At 34.7% G+C, this 19,378-nt stretch overlaps 2 protein-coding genes across 2 annotated transcripts; both read left to right on the plus strand.

Moving 5' to 3' along the window:
• The first annotated feature begins 12,130 nt into the window (after positions 1-12,130).
• Positions 12,131-14,583, plus strand: LOC128921397 (whirlin-like). The gene is made up of 4 exons (XM_054229012.1): positions 12,131-12,325; positions 13,999-14,190; positions 14,265-14,357; positions 14,431-14,583. The coding sequence occupies exons 1-4, from the start codon at positions 12,272-12,274 to the stop codon at positions 14,557-14,559; spliced, it is 468 nt and encodes a 155-aa protein (XP_054084987.1). The 5' UTR covers positions 12,131-12,271; the 3' UTR covers positions 14,560-14,583.
• LOC128921403 (zinc finger CCCH domain-containing protein 13-like) lies at positions 14,560-18,872 on the plus strand (the record flags this gene model as incomplete). The annotated part of the gene is made up of 1 exon (XM_054229031.1): positions 14,560-18,872. A coding segment is annotated over one exon (1,236 nt), but the record flags the coding sequence as incomplete, so codon positions are not given.
• Between the last annotated feature and the right edge of the window lie 506 nt (positions 18,873-19,378).

Consider the following 19,378-nt stretch of genomic DNA (forward strand, 5'->3'; position numbering starts at 1 on the left):
TCACATCCCTGTCTCTAAGGAGTACGGAGGAAAGAGAAGTAATACTTAAAAATTCAAGTAATTTTTCACTCATTCGGCATTGAAGAAATCATAAGAACAGCACTAAAATCCACAAAAAAACGCCAACAAAATCTATTCTGAGCTGGCCATTGAGTAGTGTCCATTTCCGGCTTTTCACTGCCTTCACCGCCTTGGATGCTCAGCGACAGCTGCTGCTGACTGCAGTTTGGCCGCAATGTTGACCGTGGACTATGTGCTGTCGCCTATTGAGTATTTGCTTTGTTCTCGAACAATGCCAGACCCAATGCAGAAGCAGACAAGACAAGCATTAGCAACAGCAACAACAACAGCAGCCAGTGACATAAACAGGACTCAGGAAATTGAACGTAAAAGCTTCAATTTTTTGTTGTATTTTGGCAAGAACTGCATAACTGAACAACTGGGCAACAACAACAGCACAGCTTTGAATATAAAGAACCCCAACTGCATTCATAAGAACATTTCGCTTTGAAGGAAATCGATTTCTGCACTGCAATCGCCAAATGGCCGAGAGAGTAATGGACAAATCTGGCTAATACAACAACAACAAATAGCGAATAAACCTTTGATCTGCACTTCATTGTCGCTGCGCGTAAAAGGTATCCGAGAAAATGGAGTAAATAACTTAAACGGGTCTAACTAGATTGTCGGCTGGCCTGTTGGCGCGGTGAAACGTTGGTTACGGTTTGCACGCAGACATGGTGATGGCATGAAAACTACCGTAAGCGGCGGCAGATGTAAACAACATTGTTTACACAGACATACAAACATAAGTACATATGTATCTACATATGTATTGGATGGATATGATATATAGCTTCGCAGATATGTGTCATGTGCAAATTAGCAAAGCACTGAACTAACGTTATTAAAACTCTGTATTAACTGTCGCATTGGTGTATTTACCTTAAGTTAAGCGTTCGCCAATCGAAGGTGTGGCATATTGATATACCAGATGTGTTCAAAAAATAACGGGAATTTTCGATTTTTTTTAAATTTATTTTTTCATTTGTCCACACTAATTTTATCGTCTTCAAAATAGTCTCTATTCGCTATTAATGCTTATCACAGTATTACTTCCAATCCTCGAAACAGTGCTCAGACACGATTTTTCGAATAGTATTTGGCTCTTTCAGCGAATTTTTTCGTACGCTTGTGAAACGACGGCATTTGAAGGTTCTCTTCTCGAAAAATATATTTTTTTTAATAATGCAAGAAAATCTAAAAATATACAGTTACACGCAAATAAATAATTTTTATCTTGATAAGGGGAGTGCAATTAAAAGTTACAATTGCAAATATTTATCAGCAAATTGAATTTGGTATGTATGATATCACCACTGTGTTTGTAACAAATTGTTAAATGCTGATAAGACAGCCCTCGTTGTGTTAAGCACTGCTCGACAAGCGAAAATGATTGATAACAGCTGATAAGGGGAATGTTAAAATGTCATAACAGTTATATGGCACAACATAGGCATACCCTCTCATACAGACTTATTGAATCGCAATTTAAAGTGATTCCAGAAATATTTTAGTAATTATGAGACTATCTTGAGTTTGATGTATTTTATCGATATTAAATTCAGAATACCGAAAAAGTAGGAGTACCGAATCGATACAATAATCTGGATCTTGAGTCTAAGTTTACTCCATTACTCCCAAGCAAATGAATCAACAATAATTTCAAAGCGGATTATCAATCCTAAATAACTACCAAAAGCTTCCTTGAGTTACCATTAACCCTTTAGATAACCGATAGCCTTATAACTATAACTTCCTAGCTTCCCATTTGGTCAGACACCTTTAAAAAGGCATATGAAAACACTTTAACCTAAGCTACTTAGATTACCTACCAACTTAAGGGGCACACCTAGTGTAATGGCCTAAAAAAAAGGTGATTTTTGGGAATTGTTATTACAAAAAATACTTTATCAATTATTTCAAAATTTTAAGAATATACATATGTATTTATACATGTTTCAAGAATATGCAGTGAAATTTTTGAAGAAAAAAATAAATATTTTTTAAGTTATAGTCGATCTACAACGGCGCGAAAAAAAATGTCCTTCACTGCTGCAGTGATTTCCGGCTTCTCCGTGGATGAAATCTAAAAAAAATTCTCGTTAAACTAGGTAATATTGTCTGTACCAAAAATTGACAATATGGCGGCTTTTAAAAAAAAGTCGATTTTACCCAAAATTTTGGTCGTTTTTGGCCTGCCAAAATTGGGTTTTTTGATCAGATCAAAAATCTATAGGTCATTGTACAGAGAACTATATATAGAACATGTAAAAAAATTCGGTAGTGATCGGATCATTTGTTTTTGAGTAATCACTGCAGCAAATTCGGAAACCGCTGTTTCGACAAAAACGCGTTTAAAGATAAAATGATCGTTTTCACTGTTACCGAGCGGCTGCTCTTTAAATTGCTATAACTCAAAAACTATTTGAGATATCGATTTGAATTTTTAATATGTTATTTTTAATGGTGTAATCTACCGGTGTGCCCCTTAAAGCTCTCTTTAAGCCGATTCGTGTAAAAATTTAGCAGCATTTACTTATTATCTAAGGCAGCAACAACAACAAATGGAGTCCTAAGTAATTTAATCCTACTGCATAACAACTGGTTGCATAAATAATGCTTGCCGTAGACGCAGTCGTTAATCCAGAACCAGCGGCGTGGACACAACCGGATGTGCATGGGCATTACCGCCACGGTGGCACTGTGGCACAACACCAACGTGAGGTAGGCACCTAAAATGCACGTATTAAACAACAACAAGGCAGTCCACGGTAAACAGCATGAGCGAAATTTCTGAAACGCCTCGAAGGATAAATGGCAAAATGGCAAGCGAAAAAAAAAAACCAAAACCAAAAAAATTCCATCATAATAACAAAAGAAGCCTTCTTTTCGTTTTCTCTTTTCTCTTTTTGCTTTCGGTTGTTTTTAATTTTTGTTTTTTTTTTGTGTGTTGTTTACGTCTTTCGCTTGTTTGGCCAAAAATAAAGCGCAGCAGCAACCGCCGCATCCGTAACGAATCGCCGCCGTTGCGAGTGGCAATAAAAAGTGGTCCACAAACTGATGAGCCTGGGAAAAAGTTGGCGGCAAAACAGCGGCCACAGCAGCTGCTCTTGTTGTTGCTACAACAATGCAATGACGGCAGCAATGTTGGCAAAAAACCCACCGCCCAGGTGCTGAGCCCATCCGCGCAATCTCCGGTGCAACTCGGAGAAGCGCTGTGCCACATATTGCCGCACGCTTGTGTATGTGTAGTGGCAACGGCTGTCGCAATATGGACTTGTCGGTCGATTTCTCGTCTCGGCCGGCAGCATGCATTTGAGAACTTTTTTGTACTGATAAAAAAAACAACAACAGCTGCAGCATAACATCGCTCGTAAAGCATAAGTGACTTTGCAACGCATCGTTTTACGCAATCTTCACACACCTCACACAACGGCACACATACACACATTAGTGCGCCACAAGAACTGGCCGTCCGGCAGATTGGGCGAGATTTAGCAAGTCTGCAGATTTGCGCAGCTTAAGCTTTATATAAGAGTGTGTGTGTGTGTGTGCGCGCTTGAAAATATGTGATGTGTGTGAGCACACTTAAGCACACTCGCGTGTCCGCGAGTATGTGACTATAACAACAACAACAACAACACCTCGCCCATATCCTTCTCTGCGTTGCCTTGCGCCGGCGGCATTTCGATTTACCTCATTTTTTATTTCACTGAAACTCTGAAACTCCGATTTCGCAGTTGCGTCCCACTGCCGCAACAAACATTTCACGCCAACAATACACACACACACACTCACTCACGCGCTCATTTGCACTGGTTATGCCTATAGTTGTTAACCGTCTGCCTTACTAACTGACTGTCCGCCTGTCTGCGAAGTTGGTTCTTGGCCGCCGGTTTGACTGCTTGCTTGCTTGTTGGGTCTCTTCTTCAATACCCGTCTGGCTGTCTGCCGCGTTGGCTGCTTTACTTTCGTCATTTCTTGCCTTGTAAGTCTCCACTTTATTGTTCTGTCCAAGTGTTGGCTGCTCCGCTGCTTGCCGTTACATTCATTCGTTCATTTGTTTTGATTGCTTCTTCGTTGCGCTTGCAACCTTAACCCTCGTCGGCACATGAGTAATGCCTCGCGTGTGTTAAAAATGAAGGCTCGACGAGTATCGCAGTAATCGATAACCAGAATTTATTTGATATGTGAAGGTTTCTCGAACTCACATGAACATGATTCACACAATTTGTAGGCGCCCGCTTTTCGTGCGGAGTTCAAGTTCATGGCGCTGTTGGAGCGCCCGTTACAATGCGCGAACTAACTTTACAACTTAGTGAAGCATACTTTTAGGCGTTGTGTATGTGAAAAGTCTACATTTAGGCGGCACGTCAGAAGTTTTGATACAGAGTGTGGTTTTTTCACGGTAGTTTGAGGAAATATTAAGAGGAAGATGTTTGAAATTTCGATTCTAGAACTTTGAACTGTTTAGAAGGAAATATAGCAGCAGTAAGACTGGTTTAAGAGCTGTTTAACTATAGATCGAATCCAGCTTATATTTTCTTTTTGCTGACATTCGAGGAAATATCGTCCAGAAGGGACTGTTCTGTGGTATTTCCGCCAATATTTTCTTGAATATTTTTAAAAATTATTTATTGTGAAAAGAAATATTCGTTAGATAAAATTGTATGCATGTTTTGTAGCATAGCTTTAGGATTAATGCAATATGAAATATGTATTTTATTGTATCATAATAATATACCTCAGTCAAATAATTATATGTGCATGAACTGTTTGCAAAAAAATTAAAGATTACAAAATTGCAAAATATTTCTGAGTATGCAGATTTGTTATTATTAATGTATACGTTATAAAAAACAAAAAATTAACAAATTTCAAAATATTTTTCAAACTATAAAACAGAATTGAAGTTTAAGCTAATAGTAAATATTTATATGTGCATTTTACTATTTTTCCAGTAAAGCCTATACATTTGAATTTAATGAGTTTAACTGAAATAAATGTTTATTTTAATAATCAGTAGAATTGTCCTTATATTTTAAAACTAAATTAAGCCACTTAATCAGAGAATTAACTACTGACTGTAGAATAGTTATGTAAATATTGGCAAATTCTTGCTTTATGGCTAATGTAAGGTGACTCAAACTGCTTTCCGTTTTGGAAAACAGGAGCAGAGAGGTTCCCCCAGAGATCCTCAATAGGATTTAGGTTCGAACTCAATGCTGCACATTGTAATACCGGAATTTTCCGGTCGTTAAAGAGGTTCTTCGTGTGGATTGAAGCGTTATCCTTTCGATATGTCCAGTTATTTGCCATAAATATTGCCAGCAAATTTTATTAACTCGCTGTCCAAAAGATCTACATTGATATTAGTCTTCATTTGAGTGAATATAAAACATGTAGATAACTTTCCACAGCAGCAAAATACAGCCCATGAAATCATGGTACCGCTTCCAAAACATCGCTTGTAGTAGGACCGTCGTTCCTGGTGCGAAACTCGCCAATATTTCTTGCAATGACCTGGGCCAACCAAATTTAATTTTTTTTTCGTCACTAAAGACTGTATTCTATCACTCATCGGCACAGAATATGTATTATTTGCAAACCTCAAATGTGCTTTATTGTGTCTTTCTTTAGCGTTGGTTTAGGTGCCATGGAGGTATGTTTCAGAAACTGATTTTTATGTATAATTGGAAAAATTATATGTATTGTGATTTTCTGTCTTAACTAGGTCCATATTTGATAGCTGCTTATCAAGTCCGCAACTACTAGCCGTCGAATCATCCTTTCGCACCGCTCATCAATGTTGTTTTTCGTGCGCTGCGTCGCACTATACCGTAATTAGATGGGTTTTTAAGAAATTTTGAGATACAGTTCCGATTTCGCTTTGGTCTAGAGCCATTTTGGAACCGCTTTCATGCATTCCTATGATTATTACCTGTTCCTCGGCTGATAAACTAGTACCACAAGGCATTTTAGGCTTAAAGTTAAATAAATGTAATCAAATTTTTAATAATTCATTAAGTTAATGCACCTACAATAATTTTGAAAACAAATTTCAGCAAAAACAGTTTTTGCGGCGACACTATCAGTAAGAAAGATCCGCTAAACTGATTTTACACATATAAATATTTACTATGCAATATCCATGTCAGAAGCACATTCTTAATGTAACTGTACAACGAACGAGAAAAGTATGAAACAATTTTCGTTGCATAGTAACGGTAACATATCAACCTTTTATTCCACATTTACCGAAATCGAAAAAAAACAGTGAATAAGAAATATAAACAAAAGCAGAAATGCACATATAATTATTTGACTGGGGTATAAACACTTTGTACCACAAACATAACCTAAAATATACCTCTATATTCTAAAAGCTTCAAAAAATCAATAACTCGATCGTTTTCTCTTCTCTTCTTTCAAATGATCTGGAACTCACTGCTGTCTCATCTCCAAAAAACAACAGGAACAGGTAAGTTTCTCTCACATAGCTTAGTCAATCCCGATTCCTACGCTCTAAGTTCTATGCCTATCTTAACTCAACTAAATAATACTAACGAAAATGGCGATGAAACACACAAGCAAAAACAAAAACAAAGTAAACAAAGCAAAAACAAGTAACATCTAAGCATAGACTGATGGACTTTTTGAAAAAAATTGGTGTTTTCACAGGCCAACAAGGGATCAATAATAGTAAATATTTTTTTACTCAGAGAGTTGAGGTGTAATAACAAAAACAAAGAAAAACACACAATCGCACTTTAACCATTTATCAAACAAAGAACACTGAACGAAAGCCACATGAAAGTCATATGATTTAGTCGAACGAAATCAAAATTAGTTTAGAAATTCGAAAATCACGCAAAAATAATAAGAATTAGTGGTAGAGGATATATGTATTACATATTAACAGCGGTAACTAGGCTAGTGGCAGTGTTGTATTTAATCATAATTTTTTTTTTTATTATTTTCAAAAATAGAGTTAACAGTGTTTTATTGAATAGAGGACCTTACAACAATAGCAACAATTGTACATATTTAAACAAATTAAAAAATTAGCTAGCAGCTGTTGTTGTTTTAACTGAGTATTTATACCGAATAAGTGTGTTAGTTTATAAATCTATACATATATACATGTAGTACATGCGTACATATACATACATATATACTCGTAATATAACCCCCATCATATATACATATATGCCAGCATAGCTGCCAATGTACAATACATACATACATACATTTAGTCGTTATTAATTATAATTAGAAAATGGCTAGTGTTTTATATCCAGGTTGTTGTTAGCGATTTATCAAATTTAGGTCGTTTCTTTTACATACATGTCGTTACTCTGCTCACTGTAAGCCAACATCAACTCGTTCACCAAAAAATTTCCAAGTAGTTTCGTGTCTATATCTACGCTGTACCCACTATTTACCTATATGAACGTATATATCTACATATATGAATTTATATAAATAATTATGAATAATAAATAAAACTGTGACTCACCACTTCCGCTATTTAACTATTGCCTATACTATTTAACTACTACTTGCTTAGACACTATAATCTATACAAACTACGTAGTCTGTACTTTAGTTAGTATTTATTGGTATGGAATTAAAATTTGCAAAAATTACGTTAGTTTAAATATACTATATATATATATAGAAATGAAAAAAAAAAACAAAAAACAAAAAAATCGTTAAAACTCTCAATTTGTTGTATTTCGTTTTTTAATTCTTATGCATTTTCTTTCTTTCCTCTTTCATAACTTAACTTTTGATTTCCCACTCCCAATTCGTACGAAATCAAATTTTCCGCATAAAAAATTAAAAAAAAAAATACTGAAAAATCTAACAAATTCGCAACTCTAACTGTACTCAACTGTAACGAAATTGTAAACGTTTTAAATCGAAACCGTAAACCAATCGAAATCAAATTCAAACAACCAATCAACCAAAAACAAAAACAAAAAAAAAATATGTGTGTTTGTTTTTTCTTTTTTTTCTCGTTTATTCATTGTGCATTTTCAGGGTGGCTACTTAGATGGACTACGTTCACATTTGGGTGGTTTAACACAACGTGTCAAATCATGGTATTGGGGACGGCCTCTTGTAAGTGCAATTGTATTTTTCATTTTCCCATTCTACTACTTTTTGCAACCAAGCAACAACAACAAACAACTACATAAAAATAAACAACAATAAAAGACCAAAGAAATTTTGAAACCAGAAAAAAACTTACAATTCTTTTACGCCTGCAATTAACACATACTTAACTTAACTTAAACTTAACGCAACTTAACTTAAAACAATTTAACTTAACCTAACTTAATTAAGCAACTAACCCGTTTGTTCAATTAAACCTAACCTCAATTTTAATATAAACTAAAAACTAACTTAATTTTATTGTTGCATTCAAGTGTTGCACTGCATTTTCCTATTTAACAGTTAAATAGTTTACAATAATACCAAAAAAAAAAAACTAATTTGCACTGTTGTCACCAACAACAAAACTATCTATCTATCGTAGGCTTGTTTTGTAATTGAGTTTGTTAACTGCGTGCTGCCCACAATAACCATCCTCAATGTCCTCATACATAATACATAAACGAGTATACTGTACACGCCGCCCACCGCCGCAAGTTTGTTTCTTCAGTCTTTTGTTCTCTACGTTCTCTCTGCTTGCTTACAGTTTCCAAACATATCGAAAGCACGGCATGCAATCAGCCAACTCATGCACACACACACACCAACATATACCCACACATGCACCACACACACTCTCTCTATCTCTCTCAATGCTCTCAATCAACTCTCACTTCCGTAACTCTCACGTGATTTACTCTTTAATTATCATTTAATTATAATTTATTTCAAATTTTATTTATTTTTTTTTTTGTAGTGTTCCAATCCACTCCATTCCATGCCACACCATTCCATTCCCCATTTGTTCAACTCTTCTAAAGTTCAAAATAAAATCCAAATATATTAAATACGAATGCATAAAAACGAATGTAAGTATTGAAATAACTGTATTCTTTTGCAAAACTGCAACGAATTTTAATGGAATTTTGTACGCAATTACTGTAAATTAATGCGAAAACACATTGCATACGTAATCATGTTGTAATTAATTGATATGTGAAACACTTAACAGCTTGAAAAATATAATTGCACAGTTCAGCATGAGTCACCCAAAAATTACCGGAATTCCTAAAGCGACATTGGTTTGTAGAAGTCGACGTGAAGAGAGAGCAAGCTCACACTTTGCTCTGCTACGTGTTTGGGAGCATAATTAATTGCTGCTTTAGTTGTTGACCTTCATTTTTTTTTTTTTGGAAAATAAAAATATAATAGTTCAGAACATGAGGTTAAGCTAAAAGGTGTGTTCAAAAAATAACGGGAATTTTCGGTTTTTGAAAAATTATTTATTCATTCGTCCACATCAATATTGTCGCCTTTAAAATAGTTCCCATTTGATGTTCTGCATTTATGACAGCGCTTCTTCCAATCGTAGAAAAACATCTCAAATTCGACTTTTGGCCTGGATAGCCTTTGACACTTTCAGCGATGCGCTTTTAATGTCATCATCTCGTATAATCAACCTTTTCTCAAAAAAAAGTAGTAGTGTTTCCATTTTATTGAGCAAGTACTGTATATTATCATATTTTCTCATAACGAAATGCTCCAAAATATCTCCGAAGAAGACAAGGGTTCTCTAATTATTTTTATAGTTATTCCATGATAAGAAGGGGTGTCGGAATCTTAATTAAAAGTTTCTTTATGATGAATACTCTTAAAAAGTATCTAAATGGTTCAGATTATCAAATATACTATCAGTGAGAAAACTTCATACAGATGTTATAGACCTTTCTATAACATTTAAGCGATTAAGTTAACCAACATAACCTCACTTTCGATGGACTATATGCAATTTGTTTCCTTTATCCTAACATAACCTCAATACCAACAGTTAAATGAAACAAATCGGCTCTTTTCACTCTCTCTCTCTCTTTTTTCTCCTTCGAATAATCGAAAAAAAACTCTTAAAACCCCAGCTTCTCGCACGAAATCGCAGCAACTAATTATGCTCCCAGAAGAATAAGAACCAAAAGTGGCACAAAAATCGAAACTTAAAACCAAACTATTGTTATAACAAAAATATTACCATTATATCATTGCATTTTTCTATTATTATAATTATTATATTTTTTTGTTGTAATTTCTTAGTTTTGTTGTAATTTTAGTAAATAATCTGTATTTAAATTATCTGTACTTAAATTTAGAATAGATTTAGTTGCTCCACATTCAAATTGTTCACCAATGGTTATGTGCCCTTTTCGTTAGACGCGCCCTTCTCTAGCATCCGACACATATCACATATATAAATATATATTATATATACATATACTCGTACATACAATATATATAGTTTGAGTTGTGAATACCTAATTTGTTAGCTGTAGTTGTAGTTGTGTTTTTTTTACAATAACAAAACGTAGTAGCTGATAATTTTAGTTAGCGCTTTTAGTTAAGTAAATGTCTTAGAAATCACAAATAGTCAAAACAAAAAAAATCTCATTCTCAGCACCACAACATATTCGAACATAGTTACATACTTACTAACATATATACTATGTCACGTCATGTCTTCATTTGCTCGTACAGAATTCATTGCGACCGAAAAAGAAGGGATTCAAAGCGCGAGGATTGAGAGGAAAAATATATATTTGTATTATTTTTTATTTTGCTGCAATAAATATAATTATTTTTTTAGTTTTCTGTATCAAAATCTGGTACAAGAAAAATTATAAATTAAAAAAATATATGGCAAAACGCCTAAAAGATGCTTAAAAGTTTTGAAAAAATGCATTTTAATATATTCGCTGCCTACCTTTAGGCGCAATATTGTTTGCATGCTGACAGAGCAGATTTATTTCAATATACTATTTTAGAATATAATAAAACTTTATTTAATTATGAAATAAATTTTCAAAAACCTTCGGCTTTCTTTAATAAGTATAGTTATATATGGCAAAACGCCTAAAAGATGCTTAAAAGTTTTGAAAAAAATACATTTTAATATATTCGTTGCCTAACTTTAGGCGCAATATTGTATACATGCTGACAGAGCAGATTTATTTCAATATACTGTTTTCGAATATAACAAAATTTAATTAGATTTGATTCTATAAATATTCAAATTTGAATTATCCAATTTTTCTTCTTTTTTAATAAATATTTGTGAAGAATATATATTTTTTTATTTTGCTGCAATAAAAATTATTATTTTTTTAGTTTTCTGTATCAAAATCTAGAACTAGAAAAAATATAAATTTAAAAAAATATTCAAATAATTGGAGAAACTAGTTTATTTCTTCTTCAACTTAAAAACAAACAGTTATTCAAGGCAAAACGCCTAAAAGATGCTTAAAAGTTTTGAAAAAATACATTTTAATATATTCGTTGCCTACCTTTAGGCGCAATATTGTTTGCATGCTGACAGAGCAGATTTATTTCAATATACTGTTTTCGAATATAACAAAATTTAATTAGATTTGATTCTATAAATATTCAGATTTAAATTATCAAATTTTTCTGTTTTTTTAATAAATATCTCTGTTCAATTTCCCCCCACCTTCGCGCCTTTGGTCCGTCGCATTTCGTACAACATTTTCGAAACTCTCATCTTATACTTAGCCATACATGCATACATTCTTACATATATGTTGCAAAAAAAAAACACCAAAGAACAAGTTTTCAGTCTCGAAACCACAGCAAATTTTTACAAAAAGTTCAATGAAAAACAAAAAACAAAAAAGCTGAGAAAAAACGCATTCAATTTATAACAATTTTTCTACAGCAATGCATTATTATTATTGAAAAAGAAAACCCGTATTTTTGTTCAATACACCGATTCTTATGCAAAAATATTTCTTTATTACTTTTTTTATCTTCAAATGTTTGCCTACTCTGCAATTTGCCTAAAAACCAAAAACAAAACTAAAAACTAAAAAAAAAAAAATCAAAAATCAAACAACTTTTTTTACACATAAATGCAAAATTTTGACTAAATAATTGATTGGCTTAAAAACTCGCAACTCGAACACAATTACAAAAACATTTCGAATGAATTGAAAACCAATAATGATATGCATAGGAGTTGGCCACAAAACTCTCGAGAAGCTTCGATATGAAGGAGGAGGGAGGCACACTGCTGGGCGACAAAGGTGTACGCAGGCATCAGGTGAGTGCACGCAAGCCAAAGTGTGGTAAGACCGTAATAAGTGTTGAATATCATTTTTTATGCTCATTACTACTCGTATATACTCGTATTTGTTGAGTTTATTGCAAATTTAATAAATAATTAATCTAAAACAATGCAACGCTTCTCGCTCAAAAACAGCGTCATATTAGGTGAAACATTTTGGCATACTTTTTTTGTAATCAAGTAATTAAGCTGTTGCAACGCAAAGCCACAGCAACAACACAACAACAAACGCTCACTGCACTCACTATCTCATAACACAAGCAAAAAAAACGGAAGACAAACATTTCTCAATAGCATATACAGATTTCTCAATAAGTTTCTCAACAGTCAATTTCATATGCTCACACTCATGCTCAGCCAAATCTCATTTGCAGTCGTCATTACATTCGTGCGCTCTCGCTCTCAACGCCTTAGCTCTTATTTACGACAGAATTCACTCAGTTTGCATCCCAGATTTATTCAACAGAAATTTAACTTGAGTTCACTGCAACCTGAATTTTTTTTATTTTTATTTTTTATTTTAAATTTGTTCGCATTGAAATCGGCAAAACCTGTCGTACACCCAGTTGTTATGACTTATTTACTCGTACTCTATCGAAACGTAATATAAATAGTTATGCTCCTTGGTTACTGATTTTGCTGCCTGCTAACTAACTAACTAACTAACTAACTAGCCAAACTCTCACCTATATTAGTTAACTAGTATCTCTCAGTTTTACTAACTAGTGCCATTATTTTTTCAATATACTTATTTTTACTTATTTACATACAATGAAAATACCACACCCAAGACACTTACAAAATATATTCACTTTCAGCTGATAAATATAACTAAATTTTCTCTCTTTGTTGCATAGTACTGAGTTAGGAAAATACACAAGAATAGATAGAGAAATACTCTCTGTTATCTGCTCTTAGTAGAAGTTACTTAATCGATACTCACATAGTCTCTGCTCTCACAAAGGAATGGAGTTCACGAGAGTGAGCGTTTATAAGTATAGTAAGCTTGTAACCAATCAAAATGCAGATATGCTCTTCGTTTAATTCAATATCATTTCTCTAGTTATTATGGGTTTGTAAACCGTTTGAGAAGTACAAAAGTGTAAGCCCAAAGAACGAATAAACAAAAAATCTTAAGAAGCACGTGGAATTTATGAAATGAATATTATTGTCTCTAAAATACTCGAGAAATGTCACTTCAAAAATATGAGAAAAGTCAAAATAATTGTATTCGGTTGATTAGGAACACATTTCTTCAGAAATTATAAACGAAACCGACAACTGACTCATCTTGAAGCACCTTTAGTAGAATTATATGAACTTGTTAGCATTTTTTAGGTTAAATTCCAACCTATCCTATATCTCCGAATTTGAATGATTTGTATATATACTTAGCCTTTGAATCCTTTCTGCACATATAAATGGAGACCCATATGTCGCCTTGTTCGTTGTTTAGCATATGTGACTCAATGTTCTTCCTTTGAACACTGAACTTTGGAACCGTTTAATGCCAGCGACCCAGCAACTAACTGTAAATTGCTGTACCCTATAACTGTTTATAGTTTACTGTATATATATGTGTGTATAAGATATTATTAAAGAATCTTAATATTAATGTATTCCTGTTGATATTTTCTAATAACTTGCAGTCCATGCAACGCCTTTCGGCCGAGCAAAATGGTTCAACGACTGAACAAACACATGAACACAATCCAAACGTCGTACCTGATCATAGAGGCAACTTACACATTACTGTTAAGAAAACTAAACCAATTTTAGGTATTGCTATCGAAGGTGGTGCTAACACAAAACATCCGCTTCCAAGGATAATCAATATCCATGTGAGTACCCCCTCCCCCATCCAATTCTCCATTTATATTGAACCCTCTCTAAATGTACGATTTGTGTTGTTTAGGAAAACGGTGCAGCATACGAGGCGGGAGGCCTCGAAGTCGGGCAACTCATACTGGAGGTGGACGGCAACAAGGTCGAGGGTCTGCATCATCAGGTGAGTTCAATGTTAGTTCATATAATTAAAATCACAACATTCATATACCGCTCTCTCTCTCTCTCTTGCATAGGAGGTTGCCCGACTGATAGCCGAATGTTTTTCGAATCGCGAAAAGGCCGACATAACCTTCTTAGTTGTCGAAGCGAAAAAGTCGAATCTGGAACCGAAACCAACAGCGCTTATATTCTTAGAAGCCTAACATTTGCTTGCCCTGCCGGCTAATGAGGACCCATTGGAACGACAAAAACTCGAGTTCCTATTCGAATGGGGTATCGATTTAACGACAACGCCAAAACCAATGCCAACACCAATACCATTAACAAAAGCTAAAAATCCACCGCCACTGCCACTCAACATTAAATCCATCAACCATCCATCGACAACGCATCATCAAGCGTCGGCGACACACGCACACACACACACATCGCTGGCGCCGCAGCAGCAACATCATCATCATCAGCATCAGTCAACGACGCAGCAACATGGTGCCAGCAACACCAACATCACACCAACGACAACAACAACCACCACAACAACCACAAGAACGCATACACCACAAACAACACAAGCGAACACGGGGATTCCAACACAAACGACGAGCGCGAAATATACGAAGAGTCCAACACAACAACACCAACAGCAGCATCAGCAACAACAACACCATCAACGTACAACACCAACTACAGCTACAACAACACCGACGAAGAGTACACAACAACAGCAGCAACATCAAAGACTGACACCAGGCGAGCGCACGAGAGCGACGGCCACCACAAAAACAACAGCAACACCAACAACATCAGCGCCAACGTCACGTGAGCACACACCCACGCGCAGCAGCACACAATCGCAACAACATCAACACCACAATCAGTCATCCTTACAGCGTCAGCCATCGATAAGTCAGCAAAAGTCACAACAACAACAACAGCAACACGAACAGAGGCGCGAACTCGATCGCAAGGACTCACAACGCGAACGCGATCGTGCGAAAGAGCGCGAACACGAGCGCCAGCGTGCACATGGCGAAGCGCGTGAGCGTGAACACGAACGCGAGCGCGAACGAGAGCGAGGCCGCGAACTAGAGCACGAGCGTGAGCGGCAGCGTGATTATGCTCACGAACGCGCACGCGATTACCCACACGAGCGCGAGTATGCTCGCGAACGAGAGTATGCGGCGCGCGATCGTGAGTATGAGCGTGAACGCGAGCGTGAGATGTCACGCGAGACACGCCACAGCGACTATGAGCGTGAGCGCGAGCTTGACTATGCACGCGAACGTGAGTATGAGCGAGAGCGCGACTCCGAACGTGAGCATCCACCGCCATCAGCACACACAACACAACAACATCAACATCAACAAGCCCATCATCATCATCAACAACAACAACAAACACATTACAATAAAACTAATTATAATTCCGTTTACCAGTAAAAAAGAACATAAAAGGAAAACCAACAACAAAAACAAAAAAAAAACGAATTTGAGAAATTTTTGCTAACGAAATTAACCACCAACAAACAACAACAACAACAACAAAGAAACGAATGCTTGAAACAATTGTAATTACTTAACGCAGCAACAACAACAATAACAGCAATAGCAAACATGGTACAAACATTTGAAAAAACAACAACAACACAATACAACAGCAACAATAGAATACCATGCAACAACAACAATAACTTATTAACTTTTGAATTGTGCAAACTGTGTAACTTCCACGCCTTAAAGCAACACACTTATGTAGCAATTCCCGTTAGCAATAGCCCAGATTCTAGCAAACAACTTGCAACCAAATTACAACAACTATCTCTCTGCATAGCGCCGCCGTTCGTTTCACTACAGTACTCCCCCCTCCAACGCGTACCATTTTAGTAGCCTACGCTCTCATAGAAACGCTTCAAACTATTCTCTCAAAATCTCTCTCTCTCTCCCATCATTAGAAAAAACTCTTGAAAAAAAATATAAAAAAATTAAAAAAAAAATAATGTTTTGTGTGCTTAAACGGTTATAATTTTTAGCTTTTGTACACCGACTCGCTAAATTGTATTATTTGCGATTTCCACGACACTCACACACACACATGCCACACACGGGAGATACTCAGACAAGTTGGAGTTACATTTAAAGGCTTATTTTTGCTTCCGCCTTGTGACTACTATCACATATATATTATTTGTTTTTAGATGTTTGTGCTTAGTGTTTTAATGTCAGCTTCAAATGCTTCAAACGCTTAAATCTCTGTTCACAGCAGCAGTGAAGACTAGTTCCATCAAAGGATGTGAGTTCAAGTTTTGTGTTTATCATGTGTTCTCAAGGTGGTGTTGAAGCAACTCTGAGTTTAAACTGACTCTGATTGTTTTTTTGGTAACCGATATGTAAGATTCGTATAAGATTAAGGCAGTAGTCTGCTTTACAGGCTTCAAAAAATCGATTTTTTTGTTTTTTTTTTAAATCTCTTCCAAAACTATCCAAGAATATGTCTTTAAAATTCCAGAGGCCAATTCGACATATTTTCGAAGCAAGAGCAGTTTTAGTGGCCGAGCGTCGAGCAGGTGCGAATGCTCTCCGAAAACTTTATAGCGCATTTTCTCGTTTTAAAGTTCATTTTCACAAGTGTTAGAAAACGGTGCCGGTAATAGCAAAAAGAATACATATATGTCCGATCGAAAAAACAAAAGTGATCTAGCTTCAGTATTAAACTATCTTCTATTTGAACTAAAAAAGTTGGACAAAAGTATTATTTAAACTACTTGTTTTGCAACTTAAAGTCAATTTTTTTTTTCTTAAAAAAAATGATTTTTTTTTTCAAACTTCGAAAAAATTTGGAATTTTATAACTAATTCGGCATTTTCTTAGTTCATAAAGAAAAGAAACTTATAAAAATTAAAAAAAAAATTGGTTCGACTGTTTCAGATGCATCGCACGAACTTCATCACCGGCACCGATTTACAAGTGCAGACTCCAGGCGCTCCAGAAAAATACTTACAACTTAGAAAAAATTTCAATATTTTTTAATAATAAATATTGTTTTTTAAACCTTAAATATAATACACTATCGTCTTAAAATTCCGTTTACCGCAATCATTTCCTTCCCTTTCAAAATAAATTGCTAAAAAAAACGCTTTTTTTCGGCTTCTAAAGCAGAATACTGCCTTAAGCAATCAAGAGAGTTGCCAACTGTTCTTATAGTGAGCAAAGTCGCTCAAGTTTTTTTGCTCTCTTCCTGCTGCGCTGTTGAACATTTCGCTTTATTGTATATTTAAACTTCCAAATATATTCGTATCAATAAAACACTGCCACAAAAACAAACACAATATACACTTTTACACCAATGAGTATCTCGAGAGGAGCCCAAAGCAAACCAGCAAAACGAACAAATACAACAAATCCAACAAACAACCGAAAATATAAACATCCAAAAATGGTATAAACCCAACACTTTTTGTAAAAAAATATGAAAATATATAAAAAAATATTAAAAAAAAAAAATATTAAAAAAATATTTAAAAAAATGTAAAAAAACAACAAAAAATATTTAAAAATACAACAACAAAAAATACAAAAAAAAAAATTATTTAAAAAAAATCTAACAAACCATTACAAAAACAACACTGCAGTCGAATCCACCACACAAAACTGTAAAATCTACACTTATACACCACACCTACCGTTAACTAACCAACTTTTATTTAAAATATGTATATGTAGAAAGGTGTAATCTACAAAGAACACGCATATACGAGTACTTAGTTGCAACACTAGTCTCTACTATCTCTCTATATATTATATTATTATGTCAATGTATGTACGCTGTAGTCTATATTGTATTAATTATGTATTGTATTTGTAATTATTGTTAAACTAAATTGTATTATGTAACTAATTGTATGTATGTCATGTATATATCAGTTAATTGTAGTTTATATGTTTAATTGTAATTTTGTGTGTGTGTGCCACCAATTGAGCACTAACCTCTAAAATCTTGTACTTTAAGATTCACACATGCTGTGTAAATTTGTTTTTGACTTTACGCATTTTGTATAAGTGCAGCGCAGTATTTTTGGCTACCAGAAAGAGGTCGTTCAAGAACAAGCTTCCTAAATGTAGCATACCTACAGGCGCCGTAGAAGTGCTGCGCTGGCTTTATTTGTTTGTATGTCGAAGAATGACTTCAAGCTTTTACAGCAAACAGAGTTACAACAACAACAACACACACACACCGACACACCACACATACATATATACGTTGTAAACGCAGGCAGCTTTATATGTATCATACATATATGTATGTATGTATGTATGTGTTTAGTAGGCTTTGCGCGATTTTTGTGTGATTTTATGTAAAAGATTGCAGCAAAAATGACATCGAAGAGTTGAAATTGAAATATAGACAAGGTAAAAGGTTGAAGAAACGCAACTGCACAGGTATATTAATAGTAAACGTTGCAACTGAGATGAAATTCCAAATGCAAATGCAAAACAAAAAAATAAAAAAAATATTTACATAAAGAAGCCCACCTAAAGCCAATAATTAAGCGAAATTCTAAGATGGCAGTAGTAGGAGAAAACAATGTCGATAATATGTATGTATGTAGTAAATATTAAAACCAAATTCAAACACACGAACACAACCTAACCTCAAAAGCATAAAGTAAATAAATTCAAATAATTAAGCGAACTAGTGAATACAACCACAAACAAACAAAAACACACACACACACAACCAGAAAAAGCAGAAGAAGAAGTAGCAGAAAAATTACAAAAAAAATAATATTAATTGAATATTTCTTAGAAAGCACCACCTTGTACCCCCCCTGTATTAGTATGTGAAGCAAATAATAGCACATAGAGTCTACAAAATAGTTAATAAATAAATGAAAATTAGAAAAAATGAACAAAATCGAACGAACGATAGGCAAAGGATATTGAAAAAAAATGTGAGTAACCGTAGACAGCAGTTAGCAGATTGAAGATTGAAGATTGAAGATTGAAGATAGAAAACAGCGGAGCT

Source organism: Zeugodacus cucurbitae, chromosome 4 (genome assembly GCF_028554725.1).
Source record: "Zeugodacus cucurbitae isolate PBARC_wt_2022May chromosome 4, idZeuCucr1.2, whole genome shotgun sequence".
NCBI lineage: Eukaryota > Metazoa > Arthropoda > Insecta > Diptera > Tephritidae > Zeugodacus > Zeugodacus cucurbitae.